The 25,461-nt window shown below is 40.0% G+C and overlaps 2 protein-coding genes across 3 annotated transcripts; one reads left to right on the top strand and one right to left on the bottom strand.

Annotated features, from left to right (window-relative positions):
* Positions 1-2,221: 2,221 nt before the first annotated feature.
* LOC135477954 (F-box/LRR-repeat protein 18-like) lies at positions 2,222-13,916 on the bottom strand. The gene is made up of 10 exons (XM_064758190.1): positions 13,791-13,916; positions 12,073-12,976; positions 10,170-10,323; positions 8,751-8,917; positions 7,641-7,813; positions 6,546-6,634; positions 5,041-5,194; positions 3,784-3,919; positions 2,959-3,041; positions 2,222-2,471 (listed from the first exon to the last, which is right to left on the bottom strand). Exons 1-10 carry the CDS (start codon positions 13,817-13,819, stop codon positions 2,321-2,323), a joined length of 2,040 nt encoding a protein of 679 aa, XP_064614260.1. The 5' UTR covers positions 13,820-13,916; the 3' UTR covers positions 2,222-2,320.
* A 394-nt stretch (positions 13,917-14,310) lies between these two features.
* LOC135477588 (uncharacterized) lies at positions 14,311-24,918 on the top strand. 2 transcript variants are annotated; one of them, XM_064757746.1, is made up of 6 exons: positions 14,311-14,356; positions 15,353-15,482; positions 16,227-16,373; positions 17,306-17,671; positions 21,285-21,451; positions 22,688-24,918. In XM_064757746.1, the coding sequence occupies exons 2-6, from the start codon at positions 15,446-15,448 to the stop codon at positions 24,032-24,034; spliced, it is 2,064 nt and encodes a 687-aa protein (XP_064613816.1). In that variant the 5' UTR covers positions 14,311-14,356; positions 15,353-15,445; the 3' UTR covers positions 24,035-24,918. The 2 variants fall into 2 exon arrangements, with proteins under 2 accessions (XP_064613816.1, XP_064613815.1); XM_064757745.1 differs by lacking the exon at positions 14,311-14,356 and having other exon boundaries at positions 14,968-15,482.
* The last annotated feature ends 543 nt before the right edge of the window (positions 24,919-25,461 follow it).

Below are 25,461 nucleotides of genomic sequence, written 5' to 3' on the forward strand. Positions count from 1 at the left end.
ACTAGTACCTATGTTGCCGTACCCTGCTTTACCCCTGTTCCCATTTCTGCAGTGGGCGAGAAATAGAACAGCTTGCCCTGAGTTTGGCTGGGGCTGTGGTCTTGTTGACTGGGAACCTTGATCACTGGCTCGTCTCAAATTGGATCTCAGATAAGACCGCAGAACATCTAACAATCGCGTAAAGATGAGCTTTAATCTAGTTCCCACTGGTTGGAATGTGAGTAATCCATTTGTGAGTATTTCAATGAGTTTACCACTCACAGATCCTGCAGGAATTCATAGAACTTGCTTTCACTCATGCGCTCATTTTTCACCATAATATAGGGTTGTTGGTTCAAACCTGACTCCGGCCTCAATGTGCTTCTCTACTCTGATGGACTGTTTTGGTGGCCTAATGCAAGGTTAGAGAGTCCACTGCAAAGTTGGGAGAGCTGGTGCCTGTTTTGTGAGGCATACTTTGTGTATAGCCCTTAGCTAAGTGCTCTTTATATCTCTACAACATATGTCGGCATGGACAAACTTAGCTAAGCGAGCTTCATGAAAGTGGACCCTGGGATCAAACCTGGGTCGGGTCATATCAAAGACTTTAAAAATGGTACTTGTTGCTGCCTTGCTTGTCACTCAGTGCTGAAAAGTTAGAGGAAGGAAACAGGACTGGTTTGCGCGGTGTCAGTGTAATCTGACTGAGTGGGGTGTCATGTTTGGTGTCTTCAGCACTATATTTCAGTGGCGGCAGCATGGACTGCCCCGAGAAGACACAATACATGCATACACACCTAACGCCTTTTCGTCGTCACATGACTGGAGTACAACCCTAAACCCCAAGCCTACATGCATACACTCTATCCTGATGGCTAATTACTGGAAGTGAAACACAAATCTTCAATTTTGTGTATGTCTCCTATGAAATGACAATAACTTAAAAAAAAAAGATAAGGAAAAAACAGAAGATCATAATTCAGCCAATAGCACTCAGTATTATATTTTTAGCATTTGATCTTTACATGTAGCGAAGAAATTTACATGCGAGGACACATGCATATACATACAATTTGAACCCAAAAAGTCCCAGCTTTGCACCAACACATTTCAGGTCTTTAAATGAACCGACTGTGCCATGAATACTTCAACCAGACTAACCCAACTTGTAAACTTCCCCAAAAGATCTCCTGTAGCAAAACAAATTTCTCCCATACTCTTGTTGGACCACCCTCCTGTGTGAAGGAAGCAGAAAAAGCCAAAAAAAAAAATAATGTCATGGTTCTGCTATAAAGTAACCTTACTTACTTAGGTCAAACTTCCTCGCAGTTCTAGTAGCACTGGTGATCAAGAAGGATCATGGAGCAATTGTGAAAGCAAAAAGTTGTTCTAGGCGATAATTCAGAAGGAATTACCTCAGAATAGGTTACATTTTCATTTCCATTCCTGATCTGTGTGAGATTTTGGCGGTTCATTGTGACCCAGTACTTACATAATACACATACTAAATTTCTTACTTACTCAAAGCACTTTTGATTGTGATTGGCCACAGTTCTCTCCACAGCCCAGAAAGCATTTGCTTATCTTGAAATCATTTGTAAATCACACATACATGTAAATCAATACACATTTTGTTTTCTGTGCACGAATGCTTGACCTTTCGAATGCTAATAGTAATCCAATCAAAATAGCCTGCCATCATTTTTAGTTGTCAATGTGAATTGTTGCTTGACTTTCCTTCCTTTGAGGTCCAGTAATTAAGGATATTTTTTTTTTCTCTCCAAAGTTAAACAATGATGGACAGGTCATGACATGACCTTAACATGTCACCCTTGACCTTTCATTAACATCTCATTCTTCAAACTTTTATAGTTCATTCTGCCTCTGACCTTTTGCTTCTTTGTTCTGAACCCCTCTCCATAAACTCTAAACCCAAAACTTGATCCCAAATTTCAAACCTTGAATATTGTATGATCTAACCTTTGACATATTTGTCCCAGGTCCATAACTCTCACAACTCCCACCCTGACCTCTCCCCAACCTGTCAACTTGCCACCGTGAACTTCTCCTTACATTCTGACCTTTGCCTATCACTCGTTGACATGACTGAACTCAACTCCCACCCTGACCTCTCAAACCACCTTCTGACCTTCGACCTATCACTCCTTGATTCAACTCCCACCATGACCTCTCGCCCCACTTTTTGCCCTTTGACCTTTGACTCCTCGGCTCAACTCCCACTGTAACCTCTCCTTAACAGTAATCCCTCCCTGATTTCTCTCACTCCTGCTGACTTTTCATCTCTAAATTTCTTTCCTATGACATTTTGAATGTTAACTTGTCACCAGTCGGCTGGTTTTGTTGCCACATGCGAGTCGAGTAAGAGAAAACTGTCGTAGTGTTTGGCTGGAATCCCTCGTATCATGTTGGGCAGTTCATCATGGGCTGCGGGGTAAATAACCACACTCAGAGCTGGTCTACTGACGCTGTACCTATAACAAAAAGAAAAAAGAAAGACAGTCTTAGATCGTCTGACAGAACCATAAACATTGTGACAAGATCTGCAAAAGATCAAGTGATACAGACTTACAAAGGCAGATTTTAGCAATTTTCTTTCACAGGTTCACACAACCTGCACACAGTCTGCAGACAACCTGTACACAGCCTGCAAACAACCTGTAGACAGCCTGCAAACAACCTGTACACAGCCTGCACACAACCTGTACACAGCCTGCACACAACCTGTACACAGCCTGCACACAGCCTGCAAACAACCTGTAGACAGCCTGCAAACAACCTGCACACAACCTGTACACAGCCTGCACGCAGGAGCCAATCATCTTATAAAGTGAGACTTATTCTGGAGCCAACAGGCATTTATGCGCATTTGGCTCATAAACTGCTCTCAATTCAACACTCTTGATATTTGGGGGTTACAGTGACAGGTGCACAACAGATCTAATTCTACAAGTATCATACCTGGAGATCAAATCAGCCTGTAGTTTCTTGGACAGTGTCAGTGTCGCCCCAGTGAAAAGCTGTATGACTACCAAGGATGAAATCTGCCAAAACAGCAACTTTCTCATTTATTATTGTTATCTGAAATGTGTTGTAGCTCAAGCATTCAGAGTGAAATCATGAATGAATATTTCTATCACAAAATCATGCGTGAAAATTTCTTTGGTGACATCATGAATATTTTGTTGGTAAAATCATGAATGAACATTTCCACCGTGAAATCATGAATGAACATTTCCATGGTAAAATCATGAATGAACATTTCCACCGTGAAATCATGAATGAACATTTCCACCGTGAAATCATGAATGAACATTTCCATGGTGAAATCATGAATGAATATTTCCTAGATGAAACTATGAATTAATATTTCCATGATGCATCCCTATGACCAATACAAAACTTTTTTCGGATAATTTTAACAAATGGCTGATTACCTAAAAGTCCTTCTGAATATCTGTAGTATTTTTAATTACTGGCAAGTATGATAAGTTTCAAAAATTCTATTAATATACTGACGATTTCAACACAACATTAAAGTAAAAGCATTCTGCCTGAAAATCTTACCTTACTGTTAATTATATTAAGTTTTAATGTATCGTTAAACAAGATCTTTTTATGAAACCATGAACTATACACTCATTTTCAGGCACAAGGAAAAAGGGGATCTCCCAAAGTGAAATGACATATAAACTAACAGTACAGTTCTCTAAATACAGAAAGAACCTGTATGAAAGGTGCCAGAAACCATGGTGAATAATTTGAGAGGAGAAATCACAAACTAACCTTCTCTATGCAGGTTTCTAGGGCTGCTGCGGTTAATGTGCCATTTTGAGATACTACACAAAGTCGTTCTAACTTCTGACAAGTCGCAAGGGCCTCAAAAAAGATGGCGTTAAGTGTAACATTGTGTTGTTCCAGCCTACAAGAAGATAAGATGACAATGAACAGGATTCATCCACTAATGTACTTTTTTATTTGATTGTTGTTTGACATACTTAATATGAAATTTTACACTTATATGATGGTGGCCAATTTTTGGGTGGAGGAAACTGGGGTACTCTGGGCAAACCAACGACCTCTGGCAAGTTAATGATGAGCATTTGACACGTCATCTGGTGACATCTTCATCAAGTGCAAAGCTGTGCAAACACAAACACTGTCAATAACTTACTGTCTCCAAATTCCTGTGTTTCTATTAGACATACTGTTCAATGCTGATGAAATCTGAAATGTGTCCAATTTATGGCTAATGATATTAAAAATTTACTGCTGTTAAATATATGAGAAAGTACGTCCCAGGCCACACCAAGTCTGTGTTGGTTTACTGGTCGATTTGTGAAAAGGAAATCATAAATCATTTTTTTTTTTTGGGCTCTTCAGTGTCACAGACAGAGTAATATGGAAGCAAAAAGTTGTTCACTTATTGTGAAAAGAATCAAGTGCAGGATAACATCAAATCCACCAAGGAGAGCACCAAAGCCAGTAGTATTTTGGTGCTGCCTCATGTTACGATCATAATGGCAAAGACCCTACAAATTAGCATATGATTAAGTTTCACATTATTCCTGAAACAGTGAGTTCTACTGATTTTAGAAAGGTGCTTTGAGTTTTCTTTGGAGAGTAGTATTACATTATACTTCCAGCGCGATGAGGAGCCTCTCATCAATGCCGTCGCTGTGAGTTCAAGCCCAGCTCATGCTGGCTTCCTCTGCGGTCGCATGTGGTAACCTGTGAGTGGTCGTAGGTTTGCTCTCGGGATCTACTCAGTTTCCTCTCACCATAATGCTGGCCGCCATCATATAAGTGAAATATTCTTGAATACGGCATAAAACTCCAATCAAATGAATACATGAATACTGGCAAATAAAATTCAGTACCAGAAGTAATATTCATGACAACTTCAGTCACATTATACTGACATCTGGCCAACATGTCCTGTTTCCTTGCTCTAACCTCTCAGTGCTGAGCTACATCTTAATACTTGCTTTTAAAAATGCACTTTTTGAGGGGGAAAGTGTAAGTGGACTAGGGTAGCTATACCTGAAGTCTTTAAGATTGTTCATCTCCCTCAACGCCTGACAAAGTGTGGGCAGATATCCCCAGTGGGCCCCTGAACCCAAGAACGCCAGCCTGAGGTACTCCAGCTTCTGACAGCCGCGGGCAATGTGAACCAGGCTCTTACCGTGCAACATCCCTGATAAAGGGATGTAGAAACAGCGTTAAGGTGAAAGAGCTGAAGAAAAATGATGAACGCGAAAGAGTCGAAGAAACGGTGTTAAAACCAAGGTTTCAAAGTAACAGTAGGCAGGCTAAAGAGCTAAAGGACACAGCACTAAAACCAAAGAGTTGAAGAAACATGATGGGCGTGAATTTGTCAAAGAAACGGTGTTAAAATCAAAGTTTCAAAGTAGGAAGGCTAAAGAGTTAAAGACACAGCATTAACACTAAAGACTTGAATAAACAAAATTTAAGGACTAAAGATTCAACACAACCCCCCCCACCCCACCCCACCCACCCCAGCATTCACACTAAAGAACCACAGAAAAAGCATTATTACTATAAAAGTCTAAGAAACAGCATTATCACTGAATAGCTGAAAAACTGCATAAAATAACTAATTGATCGAAAATCCTGTGTACATCAGTTAAGGACATTGGTGAGACACAATGGCATATAGTCTTGTAGATCCAAGTACATGTATGTCTCGCATGGTATCCAGCAGCTGATCTGGTAGCCTAAAACACTAAAGCACAACCCCCACCCCCACCCCCCCCCAGCATTCACACTAAAGATCCACAGAAAAAGCATTATCACTATAAAAGAGTCAAAGAAACAGCATTAGCACTTAAGAGCTGAAAAACTGCATTAAATAACTAATGAATTAAAAATCCTGTGTACATCAATTAAGGACATCGGTGAGACACAATGGCATGTAGAAACCAAGTATGTCTCGCATGGTATCAAGCAGCTGGTCGGGTAGCCTAGGAGTTAAAAAGGCACTCAGAGAATCCCACCAGCTCACCTGCTACAGCAGTCAACTAGACTGGAAAAGTGGGGTGTTCGAGTACCAACTTGCTGGAGTGGTCTTTGATATGCAAATCACTCCCCATGATTGGCTATCCGTGTGGTAACGGAAGCCACTGCAGCCCTCTGGTTGGCTGAGCAAATACTCAGCTGACAACTGTCACTGTCTGTGCGGATGGTTTAAACATTCCGTCACAGTATAGGTAGGCACATGCATCGGCCAGTGCCATAGGCCCCTAGTACTAATGCAGATGTGGAAAGCTCTCTACAGATACTACATGTACTACTACATTTATACTACATTTGAAATGACAAAAGTGTATCCAAGCATCAGGTACATTTTGTACACATGTCAAAAAGTGATACTCAGAAGACAAACAATTAGAAGATATCATTAAAATCATAAACATGCATGGCTGCAATGGAAATCCACTGGTACATTACCATGGAAATCCATAAACACTGTTACATGTACTATAGAATTCCGCTGCCATGGTAACCGGCCTAATGCACCTCCTCACCTGGGAGTCCTGATAACTGAAGAGAGGTCAGCTGTCTCCATTTGGATATTGGCATAAGGTCATCATCAGACACTGTGTGGGCCTCCGCACTACAGCCAAAAGAAATGTATGTAAACTAATTATACATGTGTGATGTAAACGGTATTAGAACTAAAAATTCACACAAAAAACTGCAAATTTAGACACAAGAAATAAAGAAACAAAACATTACTCCTGGTGCTGAAACTTTGTTTTTTCAGTCAGACATCATGCTAACTTCCAAACAAACATTAAGATCAATAGAGCTATCAAAATCTGGCAGAATGGGTATTAATTCAGTAAGAGATGAAATTTTAGAAAAAATACAGTTATGTCAGATGTACCTGTAAAGAAAGTGTCACAACTTCACTGCTTTCAGGATAACAATTATGGTCTTAAGAGACAGTACGACAGCTTAGTATGTTACCACGCCAATCACAGTTTATATACAGATAAAGACAGTTCATTTATTCATTTATTTGACTCGTGTGTTACATCGTACCCAAGAATGACAGAAGACAATATCTCCGCTGACCATTCACATGGAAGTAATATTAAAGAGACTATACGAGAGAAATTTCCCAAAAATCAAACAATGCAAATCCAATCAAATTTTTACTGCAATTTTATAATAGCCCAAAAAATTCCTTTCACAAAATATCAACCTCGTCTGTGCACATGCTACAATTCAAAATACAGTAATAAAATAAAATTCCTAAAATTTATAAAGCTTGTCGCATTAACTTTTTTCAATGTTTGGGGTCGTGTGAATTTACACTGTAAATGATACAAATCAGATATTTATCGAAAGGCACCAATTTGAGCTACTCTTTGTAAATACAGGAACTTTGATTTCATTAGCCATTGTGGATCTTTTGCCAAAAATATCTTGAATATCCTCTTTCAATGTTACAAAATTCTGAATTCCTTTATAAATACAATGTAATTGAAAAGCTCAAGGGATCAACAAGAAAGCACAGGATGCCATAAAAGAACCAATTCAGCAAGATCTGTGGTCTTTCGCACACCTTTTTACATGGTCAGCGAATTGTACGAAGCATTTTTCTTCTCACATACCAAGCTGTGTAACTGTGTCGTCGAAAGTTGATGGGCACCAAACTGTTGAAGACGGACCTGAACCCGGCCCCGATCAACTCAAAATGTTGTATATTTGGGCATCCCGATGTTAGGTGGTTTAGCTCATAGCTTCTTTCCTGTGATTCATGAAACCAACCATCTGATGTTGAGGCCTGCAATTCCAAACAAAAACTGTAAGAGACATAAATGCAAACATTCATCTAAATTCCTACAGCACCAAAGTCAGGAATTTTGTATTAATTTATGGCATGTAATATGCACACAGTGAATCAAGAATGGAAAATATCCCTCGTGTTACTGCGCTGTAAATGAATGCAAAAACAGTTCAACACATGCCCCCTTGTGTTATTGTACAGTACATGTGTGCAAAACCTCAGCTCAGTACATGCATTGTTTTTTACTAAGAAACCAATTTGTTGTCAACATTTGGATGGTGCATGACATAAAACCTATGTGGGGGCTAAAAATTAGAAGCTATCAATTACATTACATTATCAAATTTTTTGAAAGGTTTCAGTCATCATGATAATATTTCAACTGCAGACTTCAACATGCATTATTTGGGCTGTTCTAAAACAATATCAAAAATCTGATATGGTTTGTGCTCATTGACAATTTGCCACAAATCTCGCGTGTAGACTCTTCAAACATGACATAAATATGATTTGTTAGCTATACGCACATTTATTTATGTTGCATATTTGTCAGCACCCATGACAGCTTGTAGCCAAAGACTGTTTTTTATGTTTTAAGTAAAAAAAAAAATTGTAACGACTTACACTGTTTTCAGCTGGATAATGTTGGAGCCCTGATAAAAATACGAACAATATTAATATACCACTAAAAAGAGGCTACCCTGGAGGTTTTTCAGTTGAAAATCCACAGTCACTAATCAGATCAAATTTTCTGAATTTATGAAGTATACTTGCACAGACAGGGCTAATATTTTGTGAAAATTAATTATCTGGGCTCAATAACAGCAAAAATTTGACTGGATTTGTGCTGATCCATTTCTTGCCCCAAATCTCCGGCATAGCCTCTGTCAGGTTATTTGATCATGACACATTGGACAATTTGAGGTCACCTCACCTGTGACTGAGAGGATGAATCCAAACCTAGTCGCCGTCTCTTCCCAAAGCCCTGGGGGGCACTGTAAGACACACGCACCTTCTTCTTCCCGACGAGTGTGGTGGGAATGGCCTCTTCTGTTTCAGGGGTGCACAAACAGCATGCTGGAAGAGCCAGTCTTTGTAAGCCTGAGAAAAACACAAAAATGTAAAATTACACGTATGTACACGTGCCTATTAGGTATTTTAAGCAAAACTGAAAATATTTCATTTCTGGACGATTGTTTTGGTTTGAACACAATGAACGTGGGAACCAAGAGCCAAGAGAAAAGCTGGTTCTGTAGATGCTGCCCAGAGGAAACTTGATAGCAAAATAGCAAGAGGACACTTGGTAGAGCCACAAGGAAACTTGGTAGAGTCATGAGGAAACCACAAAATGTTACTAGCAAGCAAGCTTACATTTCAACACGCAGACACACATACACGTATAAATAAGGTGTTCAAAAAAGGGCAAGTACAAGGCAGCAGGGAGCTGTCTACTACCTTCCCTGTAGCTGCCTACTTTGAATATTCTTACAATTTAAATCAATAGTAATTATGGCATGATTACTTTCAATTCAGCTGCCTACTTTTGAACTCTGACCTCCGTCTCTAATTCTAAATGAAAACCCTGTATAAACACACACAGATACACAGCCCGTTCTAACTTTTAAGAAAATTTCAAATCACTTTAAAATTGTTGTTTCTTATGTTACAAGGTGAAAAGTTTGCTTGACGAGGTAAATTCTGAGTAAGCTATCATACAACAAATTTCATTTAAATAACGGAAAAGAACATACAAAATTTAAATGATACATGCAGTGTGGGCAAGGTGACATGTACACTGATACTGTATGGCTTTTTCAGGCCCGCTGAGCGCCCCCTCCGCGCCCTACACCTACCCAATTCGGTCTGTTCCCCACACCCCGACTCCCAATCAGCCAGACCCATTCGGTCTGTCCCCTACAGAGTTCTATTTAAACAGATATTATCGTTGACAACACCGCTGTAAACTAGTTCATTTCTGGATTGGCTGCTGGGGCCTTCAGAAAACTGCACTTTAAAGCCATTTTTACATCCCCCCCCTACAAAAGTGAAAACGGAAAAATTTCTTTGTTATGTTATATGTTATTAAACGAGATAATCTGCACATTAAGAAATAAAACCAAAGCATTTCATGTATCTTTTAATGTATGAAGTTTTGACTTAAGTCTCAAATTGGTTCGTAATCCCAGGGACATGGCTTCCTCTCTGGTCGTACGTGGTAAGGTTTGGCAGCAAGCTACGGATCGTTGTGAGTTTCCCCCGGTTTCCTCCAATCATAATGCCGGCCATCGTCGTATAAATGAAATATTCTTGAGTGCAGAGTAAAACAGCAGTTCATAAAATGAATAAGTCAGACCTTTAAGGAGAGAGACGAGGCTGCACAAGGTCTGGACAGGATGAGGTCCATCTACAGAATGAACGTGAACGCCACTGAGATTAAAGTCCTGCAGACTTGAACACCTGTTCACAAGAGCCTCGATTCCACACGTTTCCATCTTTCCTGTTTGACTCTGAAAAGGATACAGTATTGTTTTCTATTATTTACATAAATGTGAAATGTTAGGATTGCCTTCAATGATAAAAGTGACAATTTACTCCCTTAGACATCACTTTTGTTAGTATATTTTGATATTTCACATCCAGGCGCCACAATGTGACAAATAACAAACATTTTCTCCTGTGCATACCCATCCGAGCTCAGCAGGATAACATCAAAATACAACTTTAGTCAACTTCAAAATTCCTACGCATTGCAACAAGACTCATCTTACAACACCATGTACACATGTACGATACATTGTATTATTACATTGATACAAAGATTTAAGGTTTTCTGATCAGAAATTCACTGAACTTCATAAAAATCTCTTAAGTCACCCTTGTGTAACTAGAAAAATGCTACACTTTGTGTACAACCAGTTAGGAAAGAAAACGATTGTTCTCAAGTCTATGACAAAAGGAAGTAATTTATTCTTTTGATTTGTATTTATTGCCCTTGTAACGAAATGTTCACTTAATTATAATTAACACTGTATTATACTGACACTCAATTTGCTTACAGAATTTATTTGTGTATACTTGCATACATCAAAATGGTCACAATATACATGCAGGATTCCACAGGGCTTTTTGATTTGGGCATCCTTTTCAGACGGCTAAACAGGGCTGCAACATTTTCATTATTAAGAAACTTGAAACTATTGCTTTACACATGTACATACCAAAGAACAATGTCAAAATTACTTATAAATCATTTGTGTTCGATTTATCAGGCAGTATTCTCCATAATTTAGGCTTTTGTAACATATACTGTAATTTGAGCACCTCTAGAAGGTATCGGATGTCCTTGTACTTGGCCCTGACAACAGACATGTACAGTACTTTCACACGGTATTCATCATGATATATAGGTATATGTACTGGCATTCATCATGACCTACTTGTATCCAACAAAGTCTCTTTACATTTATCACATTATTATACTTACATGCACAACAGTATACTTAATACATTCAACAGAGTATGCTTACATTCATTTTCCAGTGCAAATACTTACATTTGTCACAATGCACAGTGACACTGTACTTACATTCACCAGAGTATACTTAAGTTAGTATACTTACATTCATCAGGGTAGCCTTACATTCATTAGAGTATACTTATATTTATCAGAGTATACTTACATTCATCGGAGTATACTTACATTCGTCAGAGTATACTTATATTAATCAGAGTATACTTATATTCATCGGAGTATACTTACATTCGTCAGAGTACACTTATATTAATCAGAGTATACTTATATTCATCGGAGTATACTTACACTCATCAGAGTATACTTATATTCATCAGAGTATACTTATATTCATGAGAGCATACTTACATTCATCAAAGTATACTTACATTCATCACAGTATACTTACATTCATCACAGTATACTTACATTCATCACAGTATACTTACATTCATTGGAGTAGATACTTACTTGTCACAATATACATCAGAGTATACTTACATTCATCAGAGTATACTTACATTCATTGTCCAGAATACACACTTACATTTACGACAAAACACAGTGACATTGTACTTAGGATTATCATAGTATACATGCACTCATCAGAGTATACTTACATTCATTGGAGTAAATACTTATTTGTCAGAATATACACTGTACTTTACATTCATCACAGAATATTTACATTTGTCACTTTATACATTGTACTTCCAGGATTCATCAATGATCAGAGTATACTTACATTCATCAATATATATGGACAGTTTTGTAGATTCAGGCTTATCAAGTTCGGGCAGCATTCCGCAATCGTTTTCAACTGACTGCTGTCTGCCTTATAGTTGTCGGAAATGTTGAGATAAAGCAGCCTGGGACCTTGAGAAATGGATGGCACAGGGCTGGTCACTGACATAATATCTGCCTGAATCCTAGACAGATTCAAATAACACAGTTCCGAGGAGTATCGAAAACAGTTCCTGAACTCAGCACGGTTCTGAAGCTGAGCAAAGTTTGCAGCCGGAATAAGGACCGTCTTGAATGAAATGTCATGGTCACGCAACTGGCCTAGGATGCCAAAAAAGAACAGACGGGCTGCAGGATCCACCTTGTCATTAATTCCTACCTCTTTCAGTTTTCTGAGGCAATAAAAATTCTCAATCTGCGGACGGAGCAAATCTTTTGGAAAGCTATTTGGTGCTCCAATTACAGACAGTTTCTCCAAGTTTTCGCAGAATTCAAGAAATGTGGTCTGTTGGACAACATTGATGGAAATTGTAAAATCCTGCACTCCACGCCATCCGCGTTTGAAATGAATCACAAGCTCCTTCAGCTGTCGAAAACGTTCTTGAGCACCAGGTGAAGTGGCAAACTCCACGCAGAAGTCACGAATTGCAACCACGGAAAAAGAGAGTCTCTCCAATTTCTCTAGCCTTGCCACAACTCCACACAAGCGCTTCGGTGTTAAGTTACAGTCTATCACAGACAAGGTGTGCAAGTTTTTGCACTGACGAAGTGTGCTTTGTAACACCTGTCCACTCAGCCAATAGCAATGATTACAATTGAGATTTTCTATCCTCGTACTGGCTGCGGACAAATATCCAGTCAAGATTTCATCACTCAACTGATAAGAGGCCTCAAAACAGGTATGTCTGCAAACAGAAATAGGGTGGAAGTCAGAACCAAAATCACCTAATTCTACATATACATCTACAATGTTCCTAAACATTTAGTTAGCTGCTTAGATTTGATGGTCTTTTCAACTACTATGAATACTGTTATAGTTACCAATCCTTATTGTCTGAGATTTCGCTAACGATAGTTTTGTCAAATTTTGGTTTCGTCAAAAATGGCCCCAACCTGACATTAAAGCATGCTCCATTTAAAAATCTTTGCTGTCAAATATATCTTCACAGTCTTTGCAATCACACGTGTTCATTACTGCCAGCCTTGAAATATTTGACAAGGATAGGTGATTGTACCAGGTTTCTTAATGGAAATCACTTTGATGTTTTTTCGAGGCCATCACTGGCTGAACTCTGTCAGACTCTGGCTACAAATCCTGACAAATGTAAGACTAAGTTGATGCTTTTGTTAGTCACTGTTCCCCTTCTTATATGTTCACAGTGAAAATCTGGTTCTTCAATGAACTGACGTCACTCTACCACGTGACAACAACCTCAACTATAAAACTCCCATCACTTTTGTATAAACAAATAAAAAGAGCATAAACTGAAATGACAGAAAATGGAGGCCGGGAGAACAGCCTAATATTATCATCGCATCTGTCGGTGGACCACACGTTAAGGAAACTCTATAAGTCCTTTCCTAATTAACCTAAACTAAACACGACAGAAGTACACAGATGAGTGGCTGGCATTATCAAAACGAAGTTTCATACGTCTCGGTCATAATAAAGGGTCCATATATCGTGATATATGTAATGATTTTGGAAAATGGAATTACCTGACAAGAGATACATCAAAACAGATCATCTCAAACCGCTTGCACACTTTGGATGACGTCCATAATTCCACAGAGGTGAGGTATGAAAAAACCTTCAACAAAGTATCATCAGGAAGGCGGAGAATATCCAAAGCACCTCCTTGCATTGCCATTTTCTTGATTCAGATTAACGGGGGATAACTTCATACAAACACTTCTCAAGGCTAAGGCTCTTGCAGTTATCTAGAACGAAGAAGTGTTTATGCAATTCCATTCACAATTGCCATTTAAATGAGCAAGGAAATGTTGAGGAGTCTTGATTTACAATTGGGCTGATGTCCTGAAAAGACCAAAATAAAGTAAAGTGAACGGATTAAACTTTTGTTGCAGACCGGAAGCTTGGGAAAGCAGCTAAAAATAAAGGTACGAGTCTTTTCTGGGTCCTGTCATACATTTTTCCGGTCCGCCGTCAAGTACATCTCCCGAGTTGTACCTGTAAACCACCTCTTGAAACGTGGGATGTACAAATTTCGGGGTTTTAGGAAAACCAAAGTTGACCAAAATTAACAAGAATGAAAAGTCTACTGGTAAATTAATCTTGTATAACATATCACCGATCCGTTTTGTTTAGTCACAACTCCTGGTTAACCGGTAGTTCGCACCGAAAGTGAAACTTCCGCAAGTACAAAATACAGGGCCCAGTTGTTCGAAAGTGTATTTGTTAATACCGGTGTGAAGTCATATTTTATATTTAAATTTCAAGCCAAACTCAGCAGCCAAATGCAGTTCTCCAAAGTTAGAGTATAACAGCAGCAGTTGTAATTCATATTTGTCATAGTGTTATACAATTTTTTTTAGGCTAAGTACATAATTGAAGACTTGGCTTGAAGTTAAATCTGGTATTAAAGAGCTCATTTGGTGTCAAAACATCTGTGTCTTAAAAGCAAGGTGAATTGATAATGACTGGGATAGTCTGAATTGTTTTCCTAAATCGTGAAAATGTTGCAGTGAATTAAAGCCGATATTGTATATTTCGTCAGAGTATACGGAAATAAAATATTTCTGTCTCTTCTACTTTGCCTGGTGTGACGTCACCCACAAACACATGATGTCATCAATTGTTGACGTATATCCACAAATGACGCTGCCCTTTCAAATGCTCTTGATGTCATCCCAGCATAAATGCCTGATTCAACGTCATACAGGGAATATTATCTCGTCACATCAGCAAAATTTTACGGACACAGCCGAAGATTTTGCTTTTCAAGGAATCTTCAGTTGTATGGGTTAAACAGTGTTATTCATCAAAATCCTATTGAAACATAGTGTTAGGCTTACTCCGTAGGATTTCTTTCATATCATTGTAATATTTCTACACAATTTGTTTTCTGACCAGAATTGCGCTCTAAACATTTGTTGTTACATTTATTAAACAATAATGTCTGGGGCCACTTTCACAAAGCGGCATACGATTTGTTATAGGATATTTTGTACGTCACTGTTAACGTACAGTTGTTCTATATGTGCGATATCATAAAAGTACGTCATCTTTGTGAAAGTGGCCCCTGGATTCCTTCTAGTAGGTTTGTGCAGTGACACTGAACTGTACAGACACCCTGGAGAACTGATGCCCTTCTGGACAGGTGTGGGTGCGATATGGGTAGGCCTACTGGACCATGGATGTCACTGACCATACTTACAGTGTTCTGTCAGGTATTTATACATGCGTGGCCTCACCACAGTTTCAGTTCATGGGCTGAACAATTGTTTTTCTGTCACCGCCGACAAAAACTGAACTTATATGCTTATTTTTTTATGAATGAATGAAGTTGTGCACTGAATCCAACTCTCATTTATTTGCATGGCAGCTTTGCAAGATGAATTTTATAAGATGAAATGGATCATTCTCTTTTCTCGTGCAAGTCAGTACATCACATGTGGGAAGTTAATGTCAGCAGCTTGCCAAACCCTAGTGGTTTACCCCAGGCACTTCCACCCTTAAAATGATCCCAGTCGTACGTTTCGTAAATGTTGTAAAAAGACTTGAAATTGTCATTTAACAAACAATCAAATGGGTCAAATAAATGTAATCTCCTGTGTTCATTTCAGACCATTTCATTATCGATCAGCATTAAATTGGTACAACCCAGGAGTCTCTCACCACTGCGGTCGCTGTGAGTTCAAGTCCAACTCATGCTGGCTTCCTCTCTGGCTGTATGTGGGAAGGTCTGACAGGGTCTGACATGCGGATGGTCGTGGGTTTCCCCGGGCTCTGCCTGGTTTCCACCCACCAAAATGCTGACCGCCGTCGTATAAGTGAAATATTCTTGAGTACGGCGTAAAACACCAATCAAATAAATAAATAAATAAATTGGTACAGGTAAAAGCTGTTGAGAATGCAACAAATACAGATCAGTAAAAACACGATTTATATGTACATGTCTGTTTCTTGTGCAGGAAGTTTGTGTGGCAATGAGTCCCCCTCTCAAGGTTGTCCGCAGATGGAAAAGTTCAGTCATGTGATTACCACGTTTATGAAGGAGCAGGGGATTCCTGGTGCCAGTGTGGCTATCAGTAAAAATGGACAACTTGTCTACAAGCAAGGTATATCTCAGTCATTAAACTTGGAAAACATGTTTACAAGCAATTTGTTTGTCAGTCAGTACACTTGGAAAACTTTTTTACAAGCAAGATATATGTCAGTCAGTAATCTTGGAAAACTTGTTTACAAGCAAGGTATATGTCAATCAGTAAACATGGAAAACTTGTTTACAAGCAAGGTATATGTCAATCAGTACACATGGAAAACTTGTTTACAAGGAAGGTATTTGTCAGTCAGTACACTTGGAAAACTTGTTTGCAAGCAAGGTATATGTCAGTCAGTAAACATGGAAAACTTGTTTACAAGCAAGGTATGTGTCAGTCAGTAAACTTGGAAAACTTGTTTACATGCAAGGTATATGTCAGTCAGTAAACTTGGAAAACATGTTTACAAGCAAGGTGTTTGTCAGTCAGTACACTTGGAAAACTTGTTTACAAGCAAGATATATGTCAATCAGTAAACATGGAAAACTTGTTTTCAAGCAAGGGATTTGTCAGTCAGTAAACATGGAAAACTTGTGATTTCTTTGTGACGTTAAATGTACATCCTGCGCAGGTCATCATTATAGATATGATAGATATGTAATTGGCTGACCAACCTCCATCTGATGAAAAAAAAGGTTTTATTGGGAATTTGTTTTTAACAGTGTTAATTCCTATCTTTTTTCATTAGCCAAATGTAACAAAAACTTAATTTTTAAAGTATTACACATACTGTAATTCACTCAGCGCGTTTTTAGCATTTTCCGAGTGACACATTTGTCTTGATCTTGATGGATTTGTACACCTACATGTATAAAGGGCCACTTAACATTTTTTTGTGTGTGTGAAGTTTACTTCATTTCTTATCAGAAAAAAATTTTTGGCATCAAAAATGTCATTTTAATGCATTTATGTGTTTCTGAAGAGTGCGTTCTTGAATCTTGCGTTTCCAGGTTATGGCATATCAGGTGCTGGGAGAAGAGTTCAGTCTGATTCGCTGTTCCGAATCGCCAGCATCAGCAAATCCCTGACTGCCATCTGTATCCTGAGACTATACGAAGAAAAGAAGCTAGGCCTGGATGCCACCGTCTTTGGCCACAAGGGGGTTCTCAGCTGGTACCGACCGTCAGGCAAGGGAGATAAGCGGCTCCGTTTAATCACAGTGCGCCACCTGCTGCAGCATTCTGCAGGCTGGGACAGAGATCAAGTGGGAGATCCTGTGTTCTGGAGGCTGGAGAAGATCACAGGTCATCGCGGTCCGACGAAGACGGATGAACTGATTTCGTACATGATGACAAGGAAACTGCAGTTCTCTCCAGGTAGCTCAAACACCTGTATAAATAAATAACTGAAAAAAAAAAAATTAAAAGAATGAATTTATTTGATTGGTGTTAATTTTCCATTCTTAAAAACTTTCACTTTTGCATTCAAGATGATGGGAACTGGAGTGCCCAAGGTAGACCACTTCCCTGCACCCGGTACCTGATAAACCTTCTGACTTGAGGCTGCAGCATCAGGCCATTATGGCTGAAACATTGCCAGCGTAGTGCTCAGCCATAATCATTCATTCGTTCATTCATGTACTAAAGGTCGCAACCCAACCAGCTAGAGCTGGTTTAGAAATGACCTCCATGTGTTATACTTGTACTTTATTTATTTATTTGGTTGATTGGTGTTTCACATACTCAAGAGTATTTCACTTATACAAATGGCATCCAGCATTGTGTTGGGAGGAAACCGCGCAGACCCCAGGGGAGAAACCCACGACCACGTAGGTTGAAGGCAAACCTTCTCGTGTATGACCGAAGAGGAAGCCAGGCTAAGGTGATCTTGGAACTCCCAGTGATTGTGTTGGTGAGGGGCTCCACGTTCATCATGGTCATTATGCTAGCACACTAAGCACTCGACCATGGAGGCCCCTATTAAATTAAATGGTCACATATGCACATAAGATTAATTTTTTGGTAGTTCGAATTTTTTGTTATACAGTTAGACCCCAAGTAATTCCCTGTCAATAAGTCACATTCGCAGAAATGTCGTGAGATCTCGCAATAAACGAAAGGTGGGTGCTGATTTTCACTGAACAGCCTTTGCTCGATGCATGCTTACTACATTAAATATCTCTTTCATTGAAATTATAGGGCTGGAAATTGTGCTCCCTTTCACAGTAACTTAAAACAATGGAGAAATTGAAAATGCCTAGTAAAAAGTGTTATTTTGAAATGTTGCCATGTTTAATATTGGCCATGAAAAGAAGCTGTGACCTCAAACTTAAGCAGTCACTGTCTGTGACTGGGTGCAAATTTGACCACGACTGATCTGTTGTTGTGATTTGTAGTGGCGTATGTCCTGAAATGCAAATAATGGAAAGTTCAGCAAGGTAAAATATTTGATAAATCTTTGGGACAAGTTTGTCTTAACAACAGATGATATGTTTATGTTCGGCAAATAAAAACGGTCATATGAACATCATCTGCCACTTATTATCATCAGGGAGAATGGAAGAATCTATCACCAGGGACAACAGAAGAATCTATCACCAGGGAGAATGGAAGAATCTATCACAGGGAGAACGGAAGAATCTATCACCAGGGAGAATGGAAGAATCTATCACCAGGGACAACAGAAGAATCTATCACCAGGGAGAACGGAAGAGTCTGTCACCAGGGAGAATGGAAGAATCTTATCACCAGGGAGAATGGAAGAATCTATCACCAGGGAGAATGGAAGAATCTATCACCAGGGAGAACGAAAGACTCTATTACAAGCAGAATGGAAGAATCTATCACCAGGGAGAACGGAAGAATCTATCACCAGGGAGAATGGAAGAATCTATCACCAGGGAGAATGGAAGAATTTATCACCAGGGAGAATGGAAGAATCTTATCACCAGGGAGAACGGAAGAATCTATCACAAGGAGAATGGAAGAACCTATCATCAGGGAGAATGGAAGAATCTATCACCAGGCAGAATAGAAGACTCTATCACCAGGGAGAATGGAAGAATCTATCACCAGGGAGGGAGAATGGAAGAATCTATCGCCAGGGAGAATGGAAGAATCTATCACCAGGGAGAATGGAAGAATCTATCACCAGGGAGAACGGAAGACTCTATCACCAGGGAGAACGGAAGACTCTATCACAAGGAGAATGGAAGAATCTATCACCAGGGAGAATGGAAGAATCTATCACCAGGGAGAATGGAAGAGTCTATCATCAGGGAAAATGGAAGAATCTATCACCAGGGAGAATGGAAGGGTCTATCACCAGGGAGAAGGGAAGAGTCTTATCACCAGGGAGAATGGAAGAATCTATCACCAGGGAGAATGGAAGGAACTATCACAAGGAGAATGGAAGAATCCATCACAAGGAGAATGGAAGAATCTTATCACCAGGGAGGGGGAATGGAAGAGTCTATCACCAGGGAGAATGGAAGAATCTATCACAAGGAGAATGGAAGAATCTATCACCAGGGAGAATGGAAGAATCTATCCCCAGGGAGAATAGAAGAGTCTATGACCAGGGAGAATGGAAGGGTCTATCACCAGGGAGAAGGGAAGAGTCTTATCACTAGGGAGAATGGAAGAATCTATCACCAGGGAGAATGGAAGGAACTATCACAAGGAGAATGGAAGAATCCATCACAAGGAGAATGGAAGAATCTTATCACCAGGGAGGGGGAATGGAAGAGTCTATCACCAGGGAGAATGGAAGAATCTATCACAAGGAGAATGGAAGAATATATCACCAGGGAGAATGGAAGAATCTATCACCAGGGAGAATAGAAGAGTCTATGACCAGGGAGAATGGAAGAATCTATCACGAGAGAGAATGGAAGAATCTATCACCAGGGACAACGGAAGAATCTATCACCAGGGAGAATGGAAGATTCTATCACCAGGGAGAATGGAAGAATCTATCACAAGGAGAATGGAAGAATCTATCACCAGGGAGGAGGGAAGAATCTATCACCAGGGAGAATGGAAGAATCTGTCACCAGAGAGAATGGAAGGGTCAATCACCAGGGAGAGTGGAAGAATCTATCACCAGGGAGAATGGAAGAATCTATCACCAGGGAGAATGGAAGAATCTATCACCAGAGAGAATGGAAGAATCTATCACCAGGGACAACGGAAGAATCTATCACCAGGGAGAACGGAAGAGTCTATCACCAGGAAGAATGGAAGAGTCTATCGCCAGGAAGAATGGAAGAGTTTAACAACAGGGAGAATGGAAGAGTCTATCACCAGGGAGAACGAAAGAATCTATCACCAAAGAGAATGAAAAAATCAGTCACCAGGGAAAATGGAAGAATCTATCACCAGAGAGAATGGAAGGATCTATCACCAGGGAGAATGGAAGAGTCTATCATCAGGGAGAATGGAAGAGTCAGTCACCAGGGAGAATGGAAGAATCTATCACCAGAGAAAATGGAAGAATCTATCACCAGGGAGAACGAAGAATCTATCACCAGGGAGAATGGAAAAATCAATCACCAGGGAGAGTGGAAGAATCTTATCACCAGGGAGAATGGAAGAATCTATCACCAGGGAAAATGGAAGAATCTATCACCAGAGAGAATGGAAGGATCTATCACCAGGGAGAATGGAAGAGTCTATCACTAGGGAGGAGGGAAGAATCTATCACCAGGGAGAATGGAAGAATCTATCACCAGGGAGGAGGGAAGAATCTATCACCAGGGAGAATGGAAGAGTCCATCACCAGGGAGGAGGGAAGAATCTATCACCAGGGAGAATGGACGAATCTATCACCAGGGAGAATGGAAGAGTCTATCACCAGGGAGGAGGGAAGAGTCTACAAATTTGTTGTCCATTGACAGAATTGAGCCCCCACAATGTGTATTGTGGAAGTGAAATATTCATGTGTGGATTGTACATCAAAAACCAATTTAGTAAAAAAATATAATTTCAGGTAAACGTCATTCCTACTCCAACTTTGGCTACCTGGTGCTGGGAGCTATCATAGAAGCGGTGACTGGGACGTCCTATGAGGAATATGTTACCCAGTTGTTCTCAGAAAGGGGCTTCAGTCCCATGAAGATCGGCCGAGAAAAAAAGGATGTAGAACAGTCTGATGAGGTGAGTGCTGGCTGGAAGTTCAGGGGTAAACAAACTGGGAACCTCTCTGGCTCAGATGTGTAAATGTAGTTGGTCTCGCCACTATTATGTTATAGTTTATATTTATTTATTTATTTGTTATTTTATGCCATACTGAAGAATTTTTCACTTGTACAACAAAGACCAGCATTGTGGTGAGAGGAAACCGGGCAGAGCCTGGGGGAAAGCCTCGACCATCCGCAAGTTACAGACAGACCTCAAGTATGACCAGGGAGAAAACCAGCCTGAGCTGGACTTGAACTCACAGTGACGGTACTAGTGCGACACTACTGTGTCACTGTGCTGCGCTAGCACGTTCAGCTATTGTTCATCTGTGGTATTTAAAAAGGAAGTTTATCAGACATCAGGAACACGAAGCTGTCATAGACTTACATCAAACTTAATCTTAACTTGTGGTATTATTCCTGAACTTAACTTTAAACTTCATCACTAATTTTCTGTTTTGTTATGAAATTCTGTGAAATATCTGAATATATGTATTAAAATAACAACTTCTAAGTGTACTGAGTTTTTGTGCAGTGAAAAGTTTTGAAAGCAAGACCAAGTCTGACTTAAATACACAGCTTCGTGATCCTGGGGCCGGGTGCCTGTTGAACATGCATAATGCTGAAGGGCGATGTTACTGTCTAGGCATTTGTGTTTCATTTACACAGAAACCTAACTGCTTCCATGTAACTGAAAGACTTTTGCTTTGTATTTGTAGGATTTCTGCATTCTCAGGCAGTGTATTCTCATAGAGGAAGGTGCTTTGTATTTCTATAATTTGCTGCCTCCTCAGATAGGAAGATACTTGTAATTATATCATTGTTGCATTCTCAGATAGAAAGATGCTTCGTGCTTAAAGTCTTCCTGCATTCTCCAAAAAAAAATGGTGCATAGCAGCATTGTTAGATAGAAAATAGGATACTAATTTAGTTATAACATTTCTTAGATGAAAAGATGCTTACGGAAACATTAAGTTTTATGAGTGGACTATTTCGGACCTTCGTGATTGGGCGCTGGGAATGGGGTGAATAAAACAAGGCTTTCCTGTTTAACTGTTGGAAAGAGAAAACTTGTAGAACTAACGCAAGTTACAACAACATTCAAAAATATCCTGTCCTCAGATCTAAATTCTATGTTCAGTGTAGTTAACAGAGGACAGCTTCTTTTTTTTTTAGATTAAAATGTCTACCTTTTGCTCTCTCTCATTTAAAGGTGGAGTATTTTCACAACCAGGATCCTGTGGTGTATCCGTCCATATTTGAGGAAGACGGCCTAGTGTCACCTCCGTATGGTTCCTTTGCAATGACGGGAACAGGGGCATACGGGGGTTGGGTGACATCTGCACCTGTCCTTATCTCAGTTGTTAATTCCCTGGAGCCAGGGGCAGGTAACTCCATTCTGACTGCAGACTCGCTAAGGCAGATGTTTGCACGCCCAAACTACGAGAGCAGCGTGGTGCGCAGTTGGTATGGCCTAGGGTGGGACATTCAGGACGCTGGGGGGTCGTGGGGGCACACGGGGGCCATGGAGGGAACATCATGCACTGTCATGCGGCACCAATGTGGGCTGAGCTGGGCGGTGCTTTTCAATGCCTGGGCAAAAGACATGGACATTGACGGCATGATAAAATATGGGCTGTCGTATATCGATGAATGGCCTCTGTGGCAACCAAGGCTGATGGAAACAACTGGTTCACCTACGCAGATAGTTTCGGCAGATTCCGAAGAGGTTGTTGGTGTATTGATTCCACTTACCGATGTAAAACAACACAATAATAAAATGAGATCGTGGGGTTATTCACCAAAAAATATAAACGCCCTCTCGGACACAAATGATGTTTTCTTTAACATTGTGTGGCGGAAGTCGTTACATTCTTCGTATCTGTTGTCCCATGTTCCCTGCCAAGACCTGAAGACTGAAGTCACTCAAGGAAAGGAACAAGGCTACTCAGTTGACCTCATGGAGGCCTACGATTACCGCGGGGAAACTTTTCTTGCCTTAAACTTTGAAAAAATGATTGCAGATGTCAACAAACTGCAAATTATTTACTGCGATAAAGCCGCCAGCGAGCACGAAGCACTGCGAGCGAGCTACCAGAAAGATGGTTTTCTCCTTGTTGGTCAGTCAGTCATATCACAGGATGGTGTTCCCAAAGTGTCAGCCGTTTTCAACAAAGTTGTTCCTACAAACACCTCAACAGCAAAACAGTCACCTGTACAGCGATCATTCTATAGAATCACACCATGCAATTTTACTTACGAACTGGGCAGGTTTGGTGTGAACCTTGGCTCTTTTGAATTGACATATTTGAAATTTTACAATGATGTCGATAATGTCAGTGTTTCTGCTGTTTGGACTTCGCAGAAAGCCAATGCAGCGTGTAAACAACAAACAAGTTATTATCATCGGCAGGATGTCTCTCTCTATGGATTTCTATACGAAATGAGAGAGTCGGCTGCTAATAATCTTCGAACTCGTTTCGTTTGCAGCTACAAGATGGAAGGAGTCATTAATTTTGCAGTCATTTGGCAGGGGGGTAACGTTGAGAAATTGTCATAACTAAAAAAATTAATGTGCTTATAATGTGAATTATGAGTGCTTCGCTAACTTTCAGTGCAAGCTTATGATGTGAATTATGAATGCTACACTAACTTTTAGTGCAAGCTTATAATGTGAATTATGAGTGCTACACTAACTTTCAGTGCAAGCTTATGATGTGAATTATGAGTGCTACCCTAACTTTTAGTGCAAGCTTATAATGTGAATTATGAATGCTACCCTAACTTTCAGTGCAAGCTTATAATGTGAATTATGAGTGCTTCCCTAACTTTCAGTGCAAGCTTATGATGTGAATTATGAGTGCTACCCTAACTTTCAGTGCAATTTATGCACATTTATGATTTGATATTTGTGATCAATGAAACAACTTTGGTTGGATTGGCTAATTTCGGGGCTTTGCAAAAAGTATAATTTTATCAATCTACACAGAATAATGCCGTCATATGCAGAATATGCTTGAATAAACACCTTACATACATGCGGAAAGGTTGAAGTCCATGTATGGATGGTGTGATGTCATGTCTCTTGTCTTCTCTGCTATACTGTGTTTGCATAGAGATCATAAACTAAGACTTAAAGCATAGAGAGTAAAACCAGACCAGCCACAACAGTGTGATAGACGTACAGCGTAGACAGTAAAACCAGAGCAGAGACGACGGTGGGATAGACGTACAGCATAGAGGGTAAAACCGGAGCAGTGATAGACGTACTGCATGGAAAGAAACACCAGACCTGCCACGACAGTGTGATAGACATACAGCATAGAAAGAAAAACCCGAGCAGTAACAACAGTGTGATAGACGTACAGCATAGAGAGTAAAACCAGAGCAGCGACGACAGTGTGACAGACATACAGCATAGAGACTAAAACCATAGCAGTGACGACAGTGGATAGACGTACATCATAGAGAGTAAAACCAGAGCAGTGACGACAGTGGGATAGACGTACATCATCGAGAGTAAAACCAGAGCAGTGACAACGGTGTGATAGGCATACAGCATAGAGAGTAAAACCAGAGCAGTGACGACAGTGTGATAGACATACAGCATAGAGAGTAAAACCAGAGCAGCGACGACAGTGTGATAGACGTACTGCATAGAAAGAATCACCAGACCAGCCACGACAGTGTGATAGACATACATCATAGAGAGTAAAACCAGAGCAGTGACGACAGTGTGATAGACATACAGCATAGAGAGTAAAACCAGAGCAGCAACGACAGTGTGATAGACGTACTGCATAGAAAGAATCACCAGACCAGCCACGACAGTGTGATAGACATACATCATAGCGAGAAAAACCCGAGCAGTGACGACAGTGTGATAGACGTACAGCATTGAGAGTAAAATCAAAACAGCGACGACAGTGTGACAGACGTACTGCATAGAGACTAAAACCATAGCAGTGACGACTTTGTGATAGACGT

Source organism: Liolophura sinensis, chromosome 11, assembly GCF_032854445.1.
Source record: "Liolophura sinensis isolate JHLJ2023 chromosome 11, CUHK_Ljap_v2, whole genome shotgun sequence".
Lineage (NCBI taxonomy): Eukaryota > Metazoa > Mollusca > Polyplacophora > Chitonida > Chitonidae > Liolophura > Liolophura sinensis.

Excerpts from the sequence above, each read along its gene's own strand:
- LOC135477954 (XM_064758190.1), bottom strand. The coding sequence starts at position 13,819 with ATGATCTGTTTTGATGTATCTCTTGTCAG. Across the intron at positions 10,324-12,072 it reads GTCCATATATATTGATGAAT|AGTCAAACAGGAAAGATGGA; the intron begins GTAAGTATACTC and ends TATCCTTTTCAG. Across the intron at positions 3,042-3,783 it reads TAGAAACCTGCATAGAGAAG|ATTTCATCCTTGGTAGTCAT; the intron begins GTTAGTTTGTGA and ends CTGTTTTGGCAG.
- LOC135477588 (XM_064757746.1), top strand. The coding sequence starts at position 15,446 with ATGGATGTCACTGACCATACTTACAGTGTTCTGTCAG. Across the intron at positions 15,483-16,226 it reads TACTTACAGTGTTCTGTCAG|GAAGTTTGTGTGGCAATGAG; the intron begins GTATTTATACAT and ends TTTCTTGTGCAG. Across the intron at positions 21,452-22,687 it reads ATGTAGAACAGTCTGATGAG|GTGGAGTATTTTCACAACCA; the intron begins GTGAGTGCTGGC and ends TCTCATTTAAAG.